A 19,368-nucleotide genomic window follows, 5' to 3' on the forward strand; every position below is an offset into this window, starting at 1 on the left:
AGAGTTGATCTACGTGGAGCGATTGTACAATAAGATCGTGTTGAAGGTCAGATGGAAATAGCATGAATACAATCTCACCAGTAGTTTTTTTTTTTTTTTTCTCCGAGTAATGATAAGACAAGCCCCCCACAAAAACGTTGAGTCAAAGACAGCGCACTCATCTTAGGAAGTCAAAGACTAAATTAAAGGAGAAATATTCGAAATGCATTAGCGCATAGGCGAAGATGTAACCTTATAACCTTTTCTTTTCTTCAAGTTTCGACGGCATGCCATACCATCCGGCCACGTAACGCTCACTACGTGAAATAAGTACGTTTGGGACCCTGATACAGACAATCGCTGAAAGTCACCGAGGCGAGTGACCATGCTTGCCCCGTTCGTCTAGAACAAAGCAGCTATTATTGGTAAACAACATCTCGATAAAAATAAAGTTTGGGTAGGGGGTGTAAGGCTCTACTAGCTGAAGGTGATAGAGTGAGTTTACGGCTCAAAACGCTTTGGTGGTGATGTAGATTCACCGAGGTCTGGGAGAAAGAAAAAAGAAATCAGGGTACAGTAATAGAAGTTCTCGTCTTACCATGGTTGAAAGGGTCAAATTGCCCCACATTAGATTAAGTCATGAGTTCCATTCAATGTCCCATGTCCTTTGATCGATGAAGTAATCCACGTACACAGGCCATCAACATAAATAAACAGCTTGCACTTCCACACATCAACACGGACATAATGCCCGCCGCACAACACCCCAGCAAAAGCGACGATATGGCTCCACTCCAAAACCCCCGCGATGAAGTCATCCAGCTTCCCCAATCGAGCGTCCAACATCTTGGTGTACACAGCACTGCCAGCATTCGCAGGAGCAGTAGCATTTACTCTATCACTCTCGACACCGACATATCCCCACGAACGTCCGTCATCATGGGGCAGGACGCTCCGAATGACGACCGGAGAACCTTCACCAGCAGACATCCATCAGAATCGGCGCGAAGTATAGATGGGCCGAGCTTTCGAGACGTCGACTGGACAAAAGGAAGGCGGGCGGAGACTCGCCATCCAGAGAAGTCCACAAACTTGGAGACAACACATGAACGTCAGGAACCGAGGGAGCTCGTTGAGGGATTCTGCCTACTGAGGGCGAAAGCGTCGATGGGAAGAAGGAGGAAGGGGGTGAAAGGAAGAACAGACACAGGAGCGAGCTCAAGTGATGCGCAGCCACAACGGGGGCCACAGCCAGTAACATCAGAGGCATACAGCACTCTGACCGGGAACGGACCATACGGGATGCAGATGCAGACGGGCGTCACTACCACTGAACGCGAGCACTCCTCACTAGACCACCGCGGGTACGACCTAGAAAGAGGATTCGATCCCGGCAGCGGCTACAACGACAGCACCAGCAGCGATGATGAAGAACCCGACTGCATCGGCAGTGATCAAGACGATACCGACCAAGCCTCGGCGGTCTACCTCAACAGAGAATATGCCGAGACCGATGAGATCAACAACGCCTTCGGCGACGGCCGCTACGTGGTGAGTCCGGACGGGTCGCTGGTGGCGCACAGGGACTTGGGCCCGCTAGACTCGCTGCACGCCCGGGCTGCGCCGAAGATCCGGGCCTGGCGGCAGGCTGAAGCTGCTGTCATTGGGCGCGTGAGCGATGGAGCAAACGGTATGGCTCGGGCGATTAAGCGGATGCTCGAGAAGGCTGGCGCGAAGTTAGCATCGGTGCTCACGAGCAATGAGAGCGAGGAGGATGAGCCGGCCGTTGAAGTGAGGATCCATGAGATGGCAGAAGGTGCACGAGAGTACGAACGGCGGGTTTTGGCGACATGCTGCATGAATCATCAGGTAAGTGAGCGCAGGAACACGATATGAAAAGCCGGGCCGTCTTGCCTCTAAGGAGAGCTCTTTGAAGGAGGACGACCACTATATTGGAAAGCAAATTGAGTTCGGGGATTCCCGCTGGCTGAAGTGGTTAGTGACTGGTTCAAGTTAAGGGTGAAGTCGTTTTGATTGATGTATGGATTATGGAAATGTAGCCAATGCATGCCGGAGACGCCCATTCATCTTCAAGCTCATTAGAGAGAGTGCCGGCACTGGTTCCAACCGCATAGGAGCCCCAATTCCCAACCTACATTGATGTCCTGCTTATACTCAACCTCTTTAATCCATCTTACCATGCTCTCACTTCTGCTGCTCCGCGTTCATCCCTCCTCCCTTTCCTGCCGCTTCCCCTTTCATTACCCCTCACTGGACCTCATCCTCCCCAAATCTCTCCAGCAGCCCGACATTCCATTCCTGAAACGTCCTCGCGCTAGCCGGCAGCCACCTTCCGCTCTCCTCCAACCCCTCCTTCAACGCGTCAAAGGCAGGCAGCGGCAGGCTCAAGTCCTCTGTCGACAAGCTCTGTCTGTCCAATGCTTGTCCAGCGGCGGACTGCGTAGATTCACCGTTCTGGGCCGGAGCGGGTTTCCACAGCACCTTCATAGCGCGGGTGGGGTCGTTGCGGTGGCTGTTACTGTCATCGTCGGACGAGGCGATGGACGAGGAGAAGGAGAGATCAGGAGTGAAGACCCAGATCATGATGGGGTCGCGTGCTGCCACCGCCTCACTACCACCTTCAACCTCTTCCCCAGGAAGGACGCCAGACTCGGCCATGACCGTGAACTTGCGCACTGCTTGGTTCTCGATGAGGTAAAGTAGTTGAGCGGCCACCCACTTGCGTAGGCTGTACGTCTTCGTGTTCGTCGTTGAATCTTTGGGGGTAGCAGCGATGCTCCATTTCCATATGCGCCAGCCCTCGGCGCGCGGGTCTGTCACGCCGACAATGGTTTTGCAAGACGAGCAGGTCAATTGCTGGCGTTCGGCAGCGCTGTCTGATGGCGATGTAGACTTTGAAGGCTGGAATGAAAAATGTCAGAATATCTGCCTCGGGTTGGTTTAAAAGTCACATGTTGAGGATACGGGAGAATCAAGTGGTTGTCGGTCTAGTGATTTGATTGTGTCGTCTCCGCTAAGATAACTCCGATTGACAAAGTATGTATCATGTCTTAATCATCCTGCGTCTTGGAGTTCAGAGCGCAGGATTGAAACCCATGACGGAGTAAAGGAAATTGCACATGGCAGGAAGACGGAAGAGTAACCACAGCAGTTGATCTTGAAGATCAAAAGGGGTATGCAGTTCCAACTTGCCGTATGCTTGGAATTAATCTTGGGCGATTGTATCGAAGACCACGCCACTGAGTCGAGCACAAAGCTCTGGCAAGGCCTCCTTCTTGTCACCCGCCATCCAGCGCAGCAATCTCAACGTAAGGCGAAATAGGGTAAACACGGGGAGGGACGGCGGAACAAACTTGCTTGTAATCGTGATCTTACCTGTACGCCCAAACAGTCTTCTTCTGTGAGGAGCAAATATGCCAAATCAACGTACCCCACGCCCTTCTTTGCCATGATGCGATTACTCGCCGCATACCCCTTCTCTTTGCCTACACCGTCGCGCGTGTGCGTATGGCCCGGAAGATGATGCTCATGCGGCTTATGGCAGTGCCAAAAGTCCATCATTTCCGCCCAATTTTCATTCGGCAAATCCATCCACTTCTTGACGCCGCGGCCGCGCTCCTCGCTTGGTGCTGCCTCGTCTGCCTTCACCTCCACCTCCTCAGCTCCGTCATCCCCGCTCTTACCTACCTTGACAACCTCCCTCCCACACCCGCGACACTCCACCCTCCCACACTCCGCAAGCCTCCCCGCATCCCACGGCACCACATTCTCCCCGCCACCAGCACCGCCCTTCAGCAACCCGCCCGGACTCCGCTCCTTCAGCTGCAGGCGCAGCGACAGCTCCTTGGCCGGGGATGCGGGCAGGGTGAGGGCGGCGCTGCCGCCGCCAACGACGCGGGTGGGCAGGCGGATGGACGCGCGCTCGCCCTCGTGGGTGAGGGTGATGGACTCGCCGTCGGCGGAGAGCTCTGCACGCGTCTGCTCGGTGTGGTCGGTGCGGAGCGAGGCGAAGAAGGTGACGGTGCGGATGTGCAGCAGGAGTTCGGCGTAGAGGTGGAGGATGGACGATGATGGCGATGACGAAGAAGAAGAAGGCCGCGGCGCGGACGCGGGAGGTGAGGAGAGCGACATTGGGGCTGAGCGAGGACCGAGCCAAGAGAGCCAAGCGCGCTGCGTTCGGCGACCGTTGCGGCGGAAGGGTCGGGTAGGGAAGAAAAACGGTGGTCGATGTGTGGTTGAAGCCACGCGGTTGAGAAGACAAGGCCGGCGGCGAACGGACCACCGCTTACTTTCCGTGAGCCACAGCGGGGCCCTTATCACGTGCTGGACGACTGCTGCAACGCGATTCACGTCGAGTCTGAGCTCTGCAAATCACACCAGACCCTCTTGACGTCAGCGGCGTCACGGATTAGATCTGTGGTTCTGTGGAGTATTGCCATCAGCGCCACAGTGGGTGCCGAAAGATCTGAGCCGTCGTAACTAGTTGCTATCATCAGCATCTAGCCTCCACTTACGTGGGTAGTTGAAGCTACCATCTGGGCGTAGATGTGTATTATTACGTATGTCGAATCATTCCGCTAGAGAAAATTGCGAGCGATCATTTCTTTTAGCACCCACGTGGCGCGCGACTCATGGCGTTCCCGAAGCTAAGCTTTCAAATAAAGTGGTGCGATTAAATTAAGCTAGGAATAGTAGTCTGTACAACGTGTCTCATGGATTGGGGGAATCTACATATCTGGGGAATAGCGTGAAAGAACAGAATGAAACCGCAATCAACCGATACCAGGGGAATCTGCCAATGCTTAAAACAGGAAACCAGACCCAAACACCCTTCCGCTGGCTCTCATGAATTGATCTAGTCATCATCCTCGAAGAAGCTCAGGATCGCCTTCACAGCCATGGGACCCAGCCCATGGGGCGGGTAGCACACGTAGATCGGATCCTCGTGCGCGCCCAGCTTTTCGCGGAACTCGCTCTTGTTTGTGAGCTTGAGCTCCGTGGCAATCGCATGATAAGCCTTGCTCAGCACCTTGACACGCGGCTTCTTCATGTTGTGCCCAGGCGTGAACTTGGAGCTGGCACCACCACCGAACGTGACGTTGGTCTCGCCCTTCTCCGCAAGCTTCTTGAGAGAGTGCGTGACAATATATTCAATCGTGCCCGACGCGGCTCCCGGGAAGTCGAGCGAGTACTTGACCTGCCACCCGTGGTCGGGCGAGAGCTGGGCGAGCGCGACGAACGCGGAAATGTTACCCTCCTTGTCCTGTGCGTAGAAGTACCACCGGTGCTCCATGTCCTGCCATGGGTGGATGTCCGTCAGGTGGACCTGCTTGCCCTTGCGGTTGTTCAACCAATCCTGGACACGCTGGTCGACCTTATCGCGGATTTCTTGCGGTGGCGGCGAACCGAGCGGGTAGTCGACAATCTTGATGCCCTCCTTCTCCGCATGTCTGATCTTGCGCTGCAGGTCGTGGTCACGTTGTGCAGGGTTGTTGGTAGGATCAAGACGCTGCTCAGCGGCAACCGAGAACGTGCGCCAGTTGAAGCGAGTGGCCAGCACTTCCTCAACTTCCGGGCCGACCAGCAGCCACAGCGGCTTGAGGTTACGCTCCTTCTTGATCCACCTGAGATATCCGGAAATAGTCTTGACGTACTGAGACTGGTGACACAGCGGATCGCCCACGGTAATTGCGTAATCACCCTGCGGTACAAAGCCGACGGCAGCACCCGTGAAGTCATCACGCCAAATCTGAGTGCGCGGCTCGAGCCAGGATGTGTTGGAAGCATCGCCGTAGTTGGCGATAAGCTTCTCGATGGTCTGGAAGTCGATGTGGGCGGTGACACGGTCTTGGCCCTCCCACGGCGGGTGAAGTGTGCTTGCTTCAGGGTGACGCAACTGCTTGACCGGCGGCTTCGCAGGCAAGCTCTTGGGGTCCCTGGGGTACATGGAGGCATGTCTGATGTCGCCGAGGTTGAGGAAAAGCATGAGCATGCGCTCCAAACCAATACCACCACCTCCGTGGGGAGGAGCACCCCATTCGAAGCCCTGGACATACTCTTCCAGAACCTTCGGGTCCATCTTAAGCCTTTCCATGTTCCTGATCAGCATGTCCGCGTCATGGATACGCTGTCCACCAGACAGGATCTCCTGGCCACGCAGGAAGATATCGAACGAGTTGGTGATGTCCGAGTTCTCGGGGTCTGGCATGGCATAGAAAGGACGGGCAGAAGCCGGGAACTTGTCAATGATGTAGTAGTCAGTGTTGTATTTCTCCTTGATGACCTTGCCAAGCTGGATCTCATCTCTCGTGCCAAGATCCTCGTTTTCGGGCAGGGGGTTTCCTTCTTCATCTCTCCACCCGGACTCGTTCAGGAGACGGACGGCCTCGGAAAATGAAAGAGTGAGAGTCTGGTCCAGCCAAACAAGGTCTTCGTGAGGGAACTGGCGTTTGACGACATCGAGCTCGTGCCTGTACTTCTCGTAGACGCCCTTGAAGATGAACTTAAACGTGTTGTCGAGCATGCGAAGAACTTCGTGGTAGTGCTCGTCGATAGCCATCTCGAGATCGAGACCAGTGTACTCAGTCAAGTGCCTGTGAGTGTTGCTGTTCTCAGCACGGAAGACGGCACCGATCTCGTACACTCTGCCAAAGTCGGCAGAGATACACATCTGCTTGGCCAATTGCGGGCTCTGGGCTAAGAATGCGGGGCGACCGAAGTAGTCAATTTTGAACACGCTAGCACCGGATTCGGTCGCACCACCCTGGAGCTTAGGGGTATGAATTTCAACGAAACCTTGGGTATCAAGATAAGTACGGAAAAAGTTGCAAAGACCGGATTGAATGCGGAAGATAGCTTGCGAAGTGGTGGACCGAAGGTCGATGACGCGGTTCGATAGGCGTGTCCGGTCAGCAACGCGGACTCTGGTGTCGCCCTCCTGCTCGGTCTCGGCCTTGGTGACCTCGGCCTCGGCGACGCTGAAGGGAAGTGGAGTAGTAACTTTTGATTCGACGTGGAGCTCGTGCACTGAAATCTCGACGTCGTGGATGGTGGTGCCCTTGATCTCGCCTTCCTTGGCCTTGGGCGGTTGTACGATACCCTTGACGAGAACGACGGATTCGACGTCCAGGTGCTCGGCCCAGTAGACGAAGTGGGGGGAAACGGAGCCGTGCTCGTGAAGCACACCCTGAATGGTGAGAGTCTGCTGGCGGAGGACAAAAAAGACAAGATGGGCGCTCATTTTGCGAATGTGGTGGAGGCGGGCGCGGAAAACGACCTCCTTGCCCGCATCGTTGGCGGACAAGGAACCGATGTTGCAGCGCTCCTGGTGCTTCCACTCGCCGGCGTAGTTGTTCACGGGCAGCTCGCCGTACTTGGCCCGCTGTTCGGGGGTCTCCTCCTTCTTAGCGCGCTCCTCCATCTCCCGGCGTTTGCGCAGCTGGGCCTCCTGCTTCTCCTCGACTTGGCGCCTGTGCTCTTCCCACTCGGCTTGCTTTTCCTGCTTCTTGAGCTGGGCTTTGCTCATGGGTTCGCCGTCGCGGTTGAGCGGAACGTCAGTGGAGTCAGAGTCGGAGTCGTGGCCCAGGTGCAGCTTTTCACGGAGAGCGCGGACAGGGCTGTGGGAAGCCTTCTCGGTGAAGTTGGTACTGGTGCGGTGGTTGCTGCGGTCGAAGGTGCCGCTGCCGCGGTGCTCCTTGCGGTCGAAGGTGCCGCTGGAGCGGCCGACGACCTCTTTCCTGTCAAAGGTGCCGCTGCTGCGGCTGAAGATGCCCGAGGTGCGTGGCGAGGACTTGGGCGAGTTCTTCACGACAGGCGAGGAAATGCCCGACGAGGGAGCGACGGGCGAGTTGACGCCATTGGGCTTGGGGCTCCTGGTCGAGCCGTCCTCGTCGGAGGACTGGCTGCCGGTCTTGAGCTTGCTGAGCGCCTTTTTCAGGGCGGCAGGCATGGCGGCGGTGCGGGAATAATCAAATGTGGAGCGGGTAGCGGCGGAGGCGCGGGCAAAGGCGCAGCGAGGCTCGCAGACGTCTTAGACGAGACAATGTCCACGGCGAGGTGTTGAGGGTGAGGAGGAAATGACGGCTCAGGCAGCGGCGGCGCGGGTGGATTTGAATAGTGAGCGAGGTGCTGGCGGCGGGCCATGGAACCCACGTCATAAGCATCGGCCGGGTTCCCTACCCTACGCGGCGCGGGAAGCTTGGAGCATGCAGCCTCCGCGTGGCGCGTCATCGCCGCTTGGCGAGGCTTCTCGGGGCCCTACTCCCGCTTGCAGCGAATAACAAAGCCGCAGCGGAAACAATCGCCTTTGCCGGGCTCAGCCCAGCCCGTTCCTGGCGCGACGTGCTCATCCGTCAGCCGTGCGGCTTGCTGACCGCCCACAAAGAAGCCATCTTGAAGCGGCGCGCCGCGTCCGGCTCATCCGGCTTGCCTATCAGTCAGCACGCTGCTGGCCGTTCGAGACTCGCATCTCGTCATCGGCCGACCCGGACGGAAGCGCCAGCGCCCCGAACTCCGTCAACAAATTTGCACCCTGCGCCAGACCACATGCCCCCTGCTGCTGTCACGAGGGAAATTTAGACCTTCCTCAATCTTCCGGCGTACCGCGGTCCCTTGCGGCCGGGCGGTCGGCTACGGAAGCGCCCGCGGGTGCGAGAGAGCTCTCCGGCTTCCGATGGCGATCGATGATGGCAGCCATCACCACTCGCGCCCAGCCCCACCCGCCACTTTTCCATGCCACAGAAAGAGATCTCTGATGCATCGACAACCTGTTCTCGCCCGCATTCCCGCATCATGCATATCTTCCCCCTCGCAGTTAGCCACCGCCACACCTCTGCTCCAACGTGAAACCTCAGCCTGACGAATTGGCCCTCCCCCTCCGCTCGAGAAACCAGCTAGCTTCCTTGCAAATGTCCTGCATGACGACCCTGCTGCCGTCACGGAGGATCTGCGTTCATCTCGCTGAGAACCTGTAATCCCGTTGGAGATCAGGAAGCCTTCTCTGTGGCTGGTGCCTCAGCAAACGCGTGCGCAAGAGTGACATCACTCCTTATCAAGTCTGGGCCCTAGGTGCACTGTGTGCCCCATCTCACCTTACTCTCACATTATTGGCTCGCCCGGCCAATCGCTGGCTTTTCCGTGCCATAGTTGCGGCCCCGGGATGCTTAATTCGACCTTTGTGTGGAGAACACAAAACAAGAACTCTAGCCAATGCTATATTTGCTACTTTCGGCGCTTGATTCGCGACTATGCCCCGGACTCGTAACCAGGCTCGCCTGGACCGCTCTATGTGTGCGTCACATGCATGTAATGCAATAGGGGAGAATGATCACTCGCAATTTGTCCGTGAAAGGGGCGATTCCTGGGTTTACCACCATCACCGCTCAACCCTTCTCCCGGGACGCGTGACACTTGGTGAGCCCAGTCGTAAACCGCAAATGTATGTCATTCCTGGAGATCCTAAAGTGAAAGAGTGAACGAGTAGGGTATATCGAACTTTTGAACGTGCGCAGCCTCCCAAAAACAATCCAGTCCCTCCTAGTGACCCAATAAACGCCTCATGCCGTACGCTATATGTGTACTACCCTTCCTTCGCGCGCGCGATCCCAACGCATCACCGTTGACTCCTTTCCCCCTTTTCTAGTTGGCGCCCCTAGGAGCTTCTTCGGCTACTCCCCTCACTTCCACTGAGCGTTGGCGCCCAGCTGGTCCGTCTGCCGGGGCCAGCTATGCCTCCAACACCACTGTCGCCAATGATGCTGGTCCTCCTGCCACCGCCGGCGCGGTAAGCGTCCTCGCCTAGGTCTCCGACGATGCTGGGTTGGCGGGTGCGCGTGTGGAGGCGCACGTCCTCGTCGCCGAATTGCCCGAACCCTCCCCATCCGTCGAATTCAGTCGCAAAGCGCACTGCTGCCTTCAAGAAGAACCGCTTGTCGTCAGGCCAAGTTTTCGCTGCGTCTTGCATGGCGCGGATGGCTGTTTTGAATTTTGTTAGCTTCAACACATCTCCGGAAGCTACGCTATGTGAACCATACCTTTGACGTAGTTTCCGTCCAAGCAGAAACGTCCCTTGAGCGCGCAGCTCTGCACGTCGCTCCACCCCCTGCCCTCTTCCAGGTCTTCGTTCTCGAACGCCACCACGTCAACCTTGGGGCGCTTTTGTGCAATGTATATGGCAAGCACGAAGAGCCACCATTGCCTCACCAACGGAATGTGGAATTTGGTCGGAATCAAAGGAAGCAGCACTCGTACGGCGTGGCTTGTCGTGACCAGCTGCGTGGCATAGAAGTCGTACCGTCTCTTTCTGTCACCACTGCTTTTTGCCATGAGCAATGCCACCACCACCTTCTGCGCTTCAAGGAACTGCTCCGTGAAACTGATCTTCTCCCGTGGGCTGGTCGGGCTTGTGGATCCGGTGGGGCTGGAACTACCGCTGCTGCCGCTGTTGTAACCATAGATCTGCCAGTTGTTCCAGTGTTCCAGCACGGCTTCTTCCTTCAGGTCGAACAAAGTCTCGATATTTGCGCCTCCTGGACTGTCGAATAAGCCATCGAAGCGCTTGTCCGCCGCAACGCGCTTCAGAATCTCGGCAAGGGACGTCGTCGGGTTGGTGGGAGCGCGCGTGTACTTGGCATCGTCGAGGTAGCGGTGCATGAAGTTGTAATAGCAGGTGCTGAATGCGAGCGCCTCAATCGCCAGCGTGCGCGATTTCAATTCGAAAGCGTACCCAAGGTGAATGAGCGGGTGGCCGACTGCGCAGCAAAGATATTAACGCAAATCCGGTCCAGTGACGATTTCGATAAACTTACACCCAGCAATGAAGTTGTTGATCAGCGGTTGTTCGCCGCCGAAAAGATAGTCTTCCAGCATCTTCTTCCAGTCATAGCTATACTGCACCAACTGATCTTCAAAGAAGTCGACGAAGGCGCGTTGGTACCTGCTCCAAGTCAGCGGCCGGTCTTGAGCTTTCCTAATGCGCCGGATGTACGAACTCTCTCTTGCCCAGAAAGTCGCGCCAATCATGCTTCGCGATCTCGCACGGCGCATCTTGCCAGGGCTCGAGCTGCTCGGCTTCTCTATCGTAGATCTCGTTCAGGTGCTCGGCAGTTGCGCCGAGGACGTAGGCAGCACCTAGTATCTGGGCTAAGTTAGTCCAGTCCGTGACCTCGAACTTCGACGTCCAGCTCCATCACAGCTGACAATACACGGACTCGGAGCTCGCAGAAGCTTTGACTTTGGCATAGCTAGCTCCTGCGCTATGGAACTAGCTTGCCGGTCTGGCCAGCTCGCAGCTCACCGCTTCTTGTGCAGGGAAGCCGAGCACACGACTCGCAGGTGACAACAGACCACAACAACAACATGGGAGGCGGGGTGACATATCCAGGCAGGCAAGCAGGGCAGCGCGAGCAGGACCGGAGTGGAATGACATCTGTCGAGCAGTAAAAGAATATGCACGTACGTGAGCAGTATTGTTCCGACACCTTCCGTCCTTGTACACAATGCTGTGGTTGGCATGGTTTGCGCGGAGCAAGTGCTTCAGCGTCCGCGGACGCTTTTCCGCCGCGGTTTCGACATCATGGATTTCGACGGATGCAAGCTCGACGCGCGGACCCTTGGAGCCTAGGCCGAAGCTGGGGAGGCGAATTGAGGGGAGCGTGAACATGGACGACATGGTGAGAAAGCTGCGCTGCGGCGACTGCGGCGCCTGCGATTTGTTGTTGGGCCGGTGTGGCGGAGAAAACCGAAGGAAGGAACGGTAACCAGTGGAGGATGGGTCGTGAAAGTCGTGACGCGGGTCCTGCTTTTTGAGTGTTGGAAGAAAAGGGGTGAGGACTGCTAGCTGAAGAAGCTCTGAGACATTGATATAGTAAATGTAGAAGGTGAGGGCAAGCGCGAAGGTTCCGTAGGGCTGCAATGCGCACGTCAGTGTGGGAAACACTCGGTGAGCTGAACATGCGTGGCCCAACACGCGCGCCCCGCGGCAAATCGGTTCATCAGTATCGGCCTTGCTTCTGCAGGGGGCCTTGTTTCGTCGGCAGCTGGTAAACCTACTTAGTGCATCTTTCGGCGCCCGGCGTAACTTTTCTTTACAGCTAAGCTTCCCGACTAGTCGACCACCGTTCATGGCCCCAACGTCTCTCTGCCTCACAATGGAACTCACCTGCGAGGGGTCTGGAAGCTTGCTTGGATATAAGGAGCTACTACAGACGCCGAGTCGCTAGTGAGATTTAATTGTAAAGCTGCTCGTTCTTAGGATGTGAGGACTTCTTCTCGGTGCCGTTGCTGGGGCGCGCCAAACAACGGTCAGCAGCAAAATACCGAGCTACATGGTTCCATTTGCAAAACAAAGAGTAAACAATGAAATTTCCAATTTAAAGCAGATAGACTGGCTTATCTGGCGCTATGAAATGTTCTATGCATCGACCCCTCTGGCTGTAAAGTAAGCGTAGCCTCTCCGCCGAACAGTCAATTGGGGTTTGGTTTTGATTCTCCGTTTCGCTGCGAAACCAAACCCCCCCGGAACAGCCGCCAACCGCACCCTCGTCCGGTTCTCAACGGCGTACCGGTGCACGCGCCCCACGCTGCCACCGACCGTTAGGCGGGACTTAACAACAGCCAAGACTTCAGGCCGCGACCAGGGGTTCGTGGAACTTCGCCCAAGCTCCTGTCAATTTCTCGGTGATCATGATATCACACACGCACCACAATTATTATGCCTCAGCACACTCTCTCCCATTTCCCAGTAAAAAAAACCTTCCGCCTTCCCGGGCCGCCGGGCCAAAATAAACTACAAAAACGTCAAGAGCACCTAGCTCTGTGACTACTACTAACCTCGAAATCTCCCGCGACACCACTACGTTGGTTGGGATGGAGGAAAACGAATAAAAAGAGAAAAAGAAGGGAATCCGCGCTCCTGCTGCTCCAACAAAATCGCTCGCTGCTCAATGCCCAAGCTTTCCTAAAACAAAGGCCCCACCGGGCCTGTGCAGATTAAATCGCAAATCTGCCGTCCTCCTATGCGGCCGCCTCGACATGTGATCCAAACCCCCTCTCCATTATCAACTTTTCTCCCGGTGTGATTTGCGCACTGTTCCCCGCAAGAAAACGCCTCCTCGCACCTTCCCAAGATGCTGACCTGCAGTGGAATCTGAAAAACGAAACATGAAGCGAATACATGAGAAAGGTGCCCAAGACTCCAAGCCGCATGCGTGAAGAAAGCCTTAACATCTCGAGCGCCTACCCGGCTCCCGTAACTCCCACCCCGGGCCGCTGGTATTGTGATGACCGGTTCTCCCTATATCTGCTCGGCGATCCGCGGTCGCTGTGTGAATCCGACGATGCGTTTCCGTACGGCGGCTGCGGCGGTCCCAGCTCTCCATTGTCTCTTTGTCCTCCAACATGCCGCACCGAGCTCTCTGCCTGGTATGATGCCGGGTCAGATTCGATGCGTGCGACCACCGGCGCAGACGACCGGCTGCCCGAGTTGCGGTTTGCCTGCTGCGGCCCCGGCACCGTTGCTTGCGGGATCTTGCCGAGCTCGCCAACCCGCTTGAGGATCTCTTTCGTTGTGAGTTCGGCGTTGAGGTCGAACATGGATGAATCTGCCAGGATCGATTGAAGGTCCTCCGGAACCTGTTGATGTCAGCTTCAGTCAAAAAGTGGGGCCCGATTCAAATCACTTACCTCGCACATGGACTCGTTGCACTGGATGAGAGAGTGCACTGCTTCGATTGCGAGGAAACTGGAGTCCATATCCGGGCTTTTGGTGCTGGAGTACAGGATGTTGGGGGCGATGACCGTGGCCAGGTTGTGGATGTCCATTTTGCTGCCCGTCTCCTCGTCCACAGTGTGGAAGGACGACACCCAGTTAAGGAATGTGAACAGCACTTCCATGGTGTCGCGGTGGACCTTTGGCATAAGACAACAGGTGAGATGTAACACACGCCTCCGCTTGTCTTCATCTTGAATCTTCGCTCCGGTGATGAACAGGCGGTGCAGCTTGAACGTCATGACGGGGTCGGGCAGCTCACGAAGGAATTTCTTGAGAAGAGCCGCAACTTGCACCGGACTCTCACGTGTCAGGTCGACGGCATCCCCTCCCTTCGCGTCGATCTCTTCTGTGAGTTCGCGCAGGCGCTTGATGTTTCCATTCTTACGGAAAACACCCTCAACCGACATGTCCATGGTACGCATGGCAGACACTGCATCCTGTACCAGGGCGGGAACCTTGAGAGTTCCGGGACCTACGCAATCGGTGGATTCGGCGCCGTCCTTTTCCACGACGTACTCCAAGCTCTTGCCGAAGACGCCCTTCCTCTTCCCGCCCTTCGGCTTTTCGTTGCCCTTGAACGCCTTGCCAAACTTGCCCCAGAACGTGGGTCGCTTCTGGTTCTCGATGAGCTCCAGAAGCTCTTCTTGGTTGAAGTGGCCCTCCAGCAACGGTTCCATGGACAGAACTGCCACGTGGCGGACAATGAAGTATTCCAGAGCGGTGAGCTCCGAGAAATACTTCTTGCCGTAATGGCCCTCTCCAGCTGCAGCCTTCTCCAGCTCTTGCGCCCCTGATACATCTCTCCTATGACCGTTAACGAGCTTTGGCCTTGGTTCTTGCCCAACAAGGTGGTCGCGTGCATACTTTGCTGCATTTGGTCTTTGGTCCTTCGCCTGCTCCGCGGCGACAATACGGGGAATATCGTCCAGGGCAATGCCTCCATTGGTGCCGAAAGTCAACGGCCCGGTCTCGTTGTAGTCGCGTCCCTGTTCGATAGTCATGTTGTTAGGACCGCTGCCTCTCTGTGCGTCACCAGCAGATCCAGGACGGATGCCCTCCGGGCCATCCATGACCCGAGAAGTCCTCGCACGTTTCATGGTTTGAGATAAATGCTTGTCGAGTCTTGTAGACCGCAGTCTTCGGATATCGCCAAGGGTCTGTTCGTAGGACGAGGGGGTGGCCTTCTCATTGTTGTGACCAGTGTAGGACTTTGATCTGGTGTCCGACCTGAGCAGCGGCGGTTCTGCTGCTGGTTCAGAGCCTGCAGGGGAGACACGGTGGCCGGAGTTGGAATCATAGTCCATCAAGTTCGGGTCGTCTGGGGTTCGTATCATCAGTCCAAGGTTATCTCTTCCTTCTTCGCCGCGACCGGGGCTTACCTGAGGTGTGAGGAAGCGCGCCGCTTGTGCGAAGAGTTGCAAGGAGACGTGCGTGCGCAACTCTAAGAAGGTGGACGTATTGCCGTAGCCTTGTCACTTGCACAAAGCCGGATTCGGCGTCCGAGACACTTGCCGCGCAGCTGGCGCACATCAACTTCTCGCTCGACGGGCTCCACCGAGCCTCATGGTGGTCTCGAAGTTCTTTGTCGCATGTCCGGCACTTCATGCAAGCAACATGGAAGACTCTGTTGTTGGCCATGAAGCATTTGTCTTCGACCGGCTTGTCGCAGACTGGGCAAGTATCCGCAGTCCGCTGCACCAGGGCCACAGATTCGCTGCTGGTATCGATGATGGTGTCTTGCTCAAGCTTCGATTCGAGGGAGTTGATCTGGTCCATAAACCCACTGAGCCCTGATGCACTGCCGGTTTCCCGCTCGAGTTTAAGAGCACCCTGCAGGCAAATGCGGATCAGGAGCTTGAGGTAATGCGCGAGGCCAGTGACTAGCGAAAGTAGTTCCTGCGTAACGCCCAGTCGTCGCACTCCTGTGTCTTGTGATTGGGCGAGGAGCTGGAAGAACGCTACAACTTTCTTGCATAGCAGCTTCGCCTCACGGGAGTAAGACAGGCCTAGATCGCCGGTGTTAGACGGTCCGCTTTGTCTGGACTTTGGAGGGGATTTACCTTTTGGGGTCTGTTCGACCAAGACTTTGTCGAGCTCATCAGCCCCCTCAAATAGAAGATCGATATGCACGATGAATCTTCTGGCAGCCAGAACTCCGTCAAAATATGCGCCGTTGCTGACATGAAGCAGCATGTCAGAAATACAAGTGGCGGAGCGCTCCTCAAAGGCCGACAGCGTCTTCCAGATCCAGTTGACACGTTCTTCGATTTTCTCCTCTTCCATCCTGACGTCTTTTCTCAGCTCATCGGTGTCTTCCTCTCCTGCCAGCGCTTTCTCGACAACGGGCTGGCCGGTTGTGTGGAGGCGCACATTCCAGAACTTGTGAATCATGTAGCACTCCGGATGCCAATGCTGGTTCTGGCCATTTCTGAAAATCTCGACAAACTGCTTGAGGATGGCGGTCTGGCAGCCGTTGCAGCGCTGAGCAAATTTTGTGGAATAATGAAAGTGGCAGTAGACGCTGCCGTCGTGCTCGTAGTAGCTGTCCTGAGCACCGAAAACGGTGGGACAGACGGAGCAGGTGAAATGTTCGATGTGGTATTTACGGTCGAGGGCTGTTATGTACGAACCGCGGAGGGCACCGCCGCAGGAGAAGCAAAGGAGGTCGAGACGGCGGAAGTAGTCAGTCTCGCACAGCGGGTATTGATTGGGCCCCTGCTCGGGCACGGGGAAGAACTTGGACGCTACAATCTTGTCACAATCCTACAGCGTGATATGTCAGCTCCTCGGCGCAACAGACAAGTGCAGGGCTGCAACTGACATGACAAGTGAAGCACTCAAGGTGGAACGTGTCGCCCAATGCGCGGACGAACTGGCCCGTCAGGTGTCCGCCGCATTTCCCGCAGACCCTTGAGCCGCTGGGCCTCCGGGAGCCGTTGCGCGAGCGCTCGCGCGACGGGCGCGACGAATCACCACCATTCTCCAGGCGTCGGGACCGCTCGCGCTCGTCCTGCGTGTTGTTGTTGGCCATGTCGCCGGGGCCGAGCGCCGCATCGTCGGGCGGGGCGAGCCCGTCCCTAGACGGCGGGCCCTCTGAGGGTGTAGCCATGGTCGGATGCCCGAGCCCTCAAGCTGTGCGGCGGCCGGAGGTCGCGTGGGCGAGCGGGCGGGACGGGGAAGGCACGGGGGATGCGGACGGTCGCAAGGGCGCTCTCAGGGCGTGGGTTCCTGGGCGGACTCGCACGCGGGGGTTGGGTCGAGCAGGCGTGGCGGCGCTCTGGGGCGCTCTCAACGGGCGCTTTTGCGGTTGCTGGGCGGAACTGGGGTGTGCTTGAGTCGGGGGCAGCGCGGGGGGGGCGGTGGGTGGTGGAGTTGGCTGCTCAGCTCGCCGTCCACAGCATGCGGCGAAAGGCCTGGGGTTTAGGCGCGGTGGTGTCGGCAGCAGGTGCTCGATCCCTGCAGGGGAAAGGGAAGCGGACGAGAGGCTGAAACGCAACTTGGGTGTGGCAGCGCGACGAGACGCTCGCCGCCATGCAACAGCGGCGCGGTAGGCCTCTCGCTCTCTCGGTCGACGAGAGCAGGGCTGGTCGCGGGCGAGAGAGGGCGGGCGGCGTGCGAAGGGTGGGAGCGGGTGGTGTGGATGGAGGTGGGTGTTAGTTACGGGGGGGCTTGCGGGAGGTGAGCGCTGCGAGAGGAGGCCCTGGGGGCCGCTTGGTCGTAGATTGGATGGCCCCGTGCTTGAGCGGCAGGCGTGTTGATCGCAGCGCGACAGCGCCAGAGACGACTGACTGCGCGCGAGAGAGCGCGCCCGCGCCGTGTGCTACTCAGCGGCCATGTGCTGCGCGACGCCCTATCGCCCTCCGCCTGCGCGCCTGCGCCGTGGCCTCAGGTTCCCCGCGACTGCCGCCTTTCTCCGCCCTCACCATCCATCCCCTCCGCCGCTGACTCGACGCCGCGTCTGACGGCATAGCTCCACCGCCCCAGCCAGAGCGACAGCAGACCTTCTCCGCCGCAGCCTCCGCCACGCCCGCTCCTCCACTCCACCCACCGCACCCGCCACAATGTCTGCGCGACGCGGCCGCGGCGATGCCGCCGGCGACGAGGAGGCTGGTGTCGAGCTCAAGCTGGGCGAGTTCCAGAACGTCACCACCCTGACCCTCTCCGAGGCGCGTCTGATTATCGACGCCATCGTCGAGCACCGCAAGAAGCACAAGATTGCCCTCAACGAGACCGAGACCCTCACCAAGATGCGCGCCTACCTCGACGTCTTCTCGCGCTTCAAGGACCGCGAGGACTGCGACTCCATCGACAACCTGCTGCGCACCCGCAACGACCTGGCCGGCTTCGAGCGCTCGCAGCTCGGTGCGTCTTCCCCGTCTCCTGCACCTATTCTAGCGCTGACATGCAATCAGGCACTCTTTGTTGCGAGACGGCCGACGAGGCCAAGACCCTCATCCCTTCGCTTCAGGACAAGATCTCCGACGCGGACCTCCAGCAGCTGCTCACCGAAATTAGCCGCCTGCGCCATTTCTCCGAGTAACCTTCTCGGACCAGCGTTGGTGGAATCGGGAATGTCAAGGCCTGGGGGCTACGTGCATGTTGGAGTACCTTCGGCGGCACTCCGCACGGCGATCTGTGGCGGAGCACTGCTATTCTGAGAAGACTGCAGCGCTACGTTGCAGGCGGCCGCGTTGCTCGCAGAGGACATGACGTTGGTGCCGGATCGCGCGGCAGCCGCCTCACTCAAAAGTTGGCTCGATAATGCCCAAATGTCACCGGTCATTCCCATTGTTGGTCTGGTGTGATTGGGCGGGATCCAACGGCAGGGCTTACGACCAGGAAAGAAAGGGAAAAAATAGAAACACAAAAAGTGTGCGTTCCAACAAGACAGAACCCATGCTCACTACGCAAAATAGTACCTGTATCTCGAAACAGCGCACGGTGTGGCCTACAGATCGTACCGCCAGACGCGTGGTTGATTTTGATTCACTGTCCTCTGCCTCCTATGAGAAGCGTGATATCTACAACCCATAGCCCTTTTCTCTGCTTACCGTATACGCTGATCCCAGATACAGCAACACAAAAAGTAAGCAAATCTGTGTTGATCTTTGATTGATAGAGAACAAGAGCGCTTTTTTACTCCCGTCTGCTGATTCAGCTGAGGGCTTTTTTTTTTCTGCAATCTAATCTCACTGTTGCTTTGGAGAAATTGTACACTTGAATGCACCATCGAAAGCGCGAACATTTTTCCATCTCCCAGCAAGCCATCCCTCTTACTCTTGATGGTTTGCACTGCCACTGTTCCAAAAAAAAAAAAAAAGGAAACTCCGAGGCGAAAAGAAAAGTACATCGGCCTACTACAGTCTCCAATTGAGGTGAGAAAGAATACTAAAGGAAAGATTCGGACTTGTGGCCACCAACTCCTCGCTTGCTGTCAACGAAGAAAAAAAAACTTGGGTACTCATTTTGAAGGAAATTTCTGAAGGCATATAATGAACGAAAGAGGAAGCCTTGACAATCTGAAGAGGCTACCAGCTAAGTAGAACGCTCCACGCGCGCAGAGTTAAGAATAGAATGATAATTTGAGTGAAGCAATCTGT

At 56.8% G+C, this 19,368-nt stretch overlaps 6 protein-coding genes across 6 annotated transcripts; 2 read left to right on the top strand and 4 right to left on the bottom strand.

Annotated features, from left to right (window-relative positions):
• Positions 1–726: 726 nt before the first annotated feature.
• On the top strand, positions 727–1,875 carry LTHEOB_12154 (Non-specific lipid-transfer protein; the record flags this gene model as incomplete). The annotated part of the gene is made up of 1 exon (XM_035508990.1): positions 727–1,875. The coding sequence occupies one exon, from the start codon at positions 727–729 to the stop codon at positions 1,873–1,875; it is 1,149 nt and encodes a 382-aa protein (XP_035365271.1).
• A 372-nt stretch (positions 1,876–2,247) lies between these two features.
• On the bottom strand, positions 2,248–4,131 carry LTHEOB_12155 (Ubiquitin-conjugating enzyme e2c-binding protein; the record flags this gene model as incomplete). Its single annotated transcript, XM_035508991.1, has 2 exons — positions 2,248–2,901; positions 3,376–4,131. The coding sequence occupies 2 exons, from the start codon at positions 4,129–4,131 to the stop codon at positions 2,248–2,250; spliced, it is 1,410 nt and encodes a 469-aa protein (XP_035365272.1).
• A 724-nt stretch (positions 4,132–4,855) lies between these two features.
• Positions 4,856–7,948, bottom strand: LTHEOB_12156 (Aspartyl-tRNA synthetase; the record flags this gene model as incomplete). Its single annotated transcript, XM_035508992.1, has 1 exon — positions 4,856–7,948. The coding sequence occupies one exon, from the start codon at positions 7,946–7,948 to the stop codon at positions 4,856–4,858; it is 3,093 nt and encodes a 1,030-aa protein (XP_035365273.1).
• A 1,701-nt stretch (positions 7,949–9,649) lies between these two features.
• On the bottom strand, positions 9,650–11,668 carry LTHEOB_12157 (Rho GTPase activator; the record flags this gene model as incomplete). The annotated part of the gene is made up of 5 exons (XM_035508993.1): positions 9,650–9,972; positions 10,032–10,748; positions 10,806–10,933; positions 10,989–11,134; positions 11,456–11,668. 5 exons carry the CDS (start codon positions 11,666–11,668, stop codon positions 9,650–9,652), a joined length of 1,527 nt encoding a protein of 508 aa, XP_035365274.1.
• A 1,565-nt stretch (positions 11,669–13,233) lies between these two features.
• LTHEOB_12158 (Rho GTPase activator) lies at positions 13,234–16,877 on the bottom strand (the record flags this gene model as incomplete). Its single annotated transcript, XM_035508994.1, has 6 exons — positions 13,234–13,629; positions 13,681–14,572; positions 14,633–15,086; positions 15,148–15,774; positions 15,829–16,531; positions 16,590–16,877. 6 exons carry the CDS (start codon positions 16,875–16,877, stop codon positions 13,234–13,236), a joined length of 3,360 nt encoding a protein of 1,119 aa, XP_035365275.1.
• A 952-nt stretch (positions 16,878–17,829) lies between these two features.
• LTHEOB_12159 (RNA polymerase rpb4) lies at positions 17,830–18,308 on the top strand (the record flags this gene model as incomplete). Its single annotated transcript, XM_035508995.1, has 2 exons — positions 17,830–18,130; positions 18,181–18,308. The coding sequence occupies 2 exons, from the start codon at positions 17,830–17,832 to the stop codon at positions 18,306–18,308; spliced, it is 429 nt and encodes a 142-aa protein (XP_035365276.1).
• Positions 18,309–19,368: the final 1,060 nt, after the last annotated feature.

This window comes from Lasiodiplodia theobromae (assembly GCF_012971845.1).
Source record: "Lasiodiplodia theobromae strain AM2As chromosome Unknown scaffold_58, whole genome shotgun sequence".
Lineage (NCBI taxonomy): Eukaryota > Fungi > Ascomycota > Dothideomycetes > Botryosphaeriales > Botryosphaeriaceae > Lasiodiplodia > Lasiodiplodia theobromae.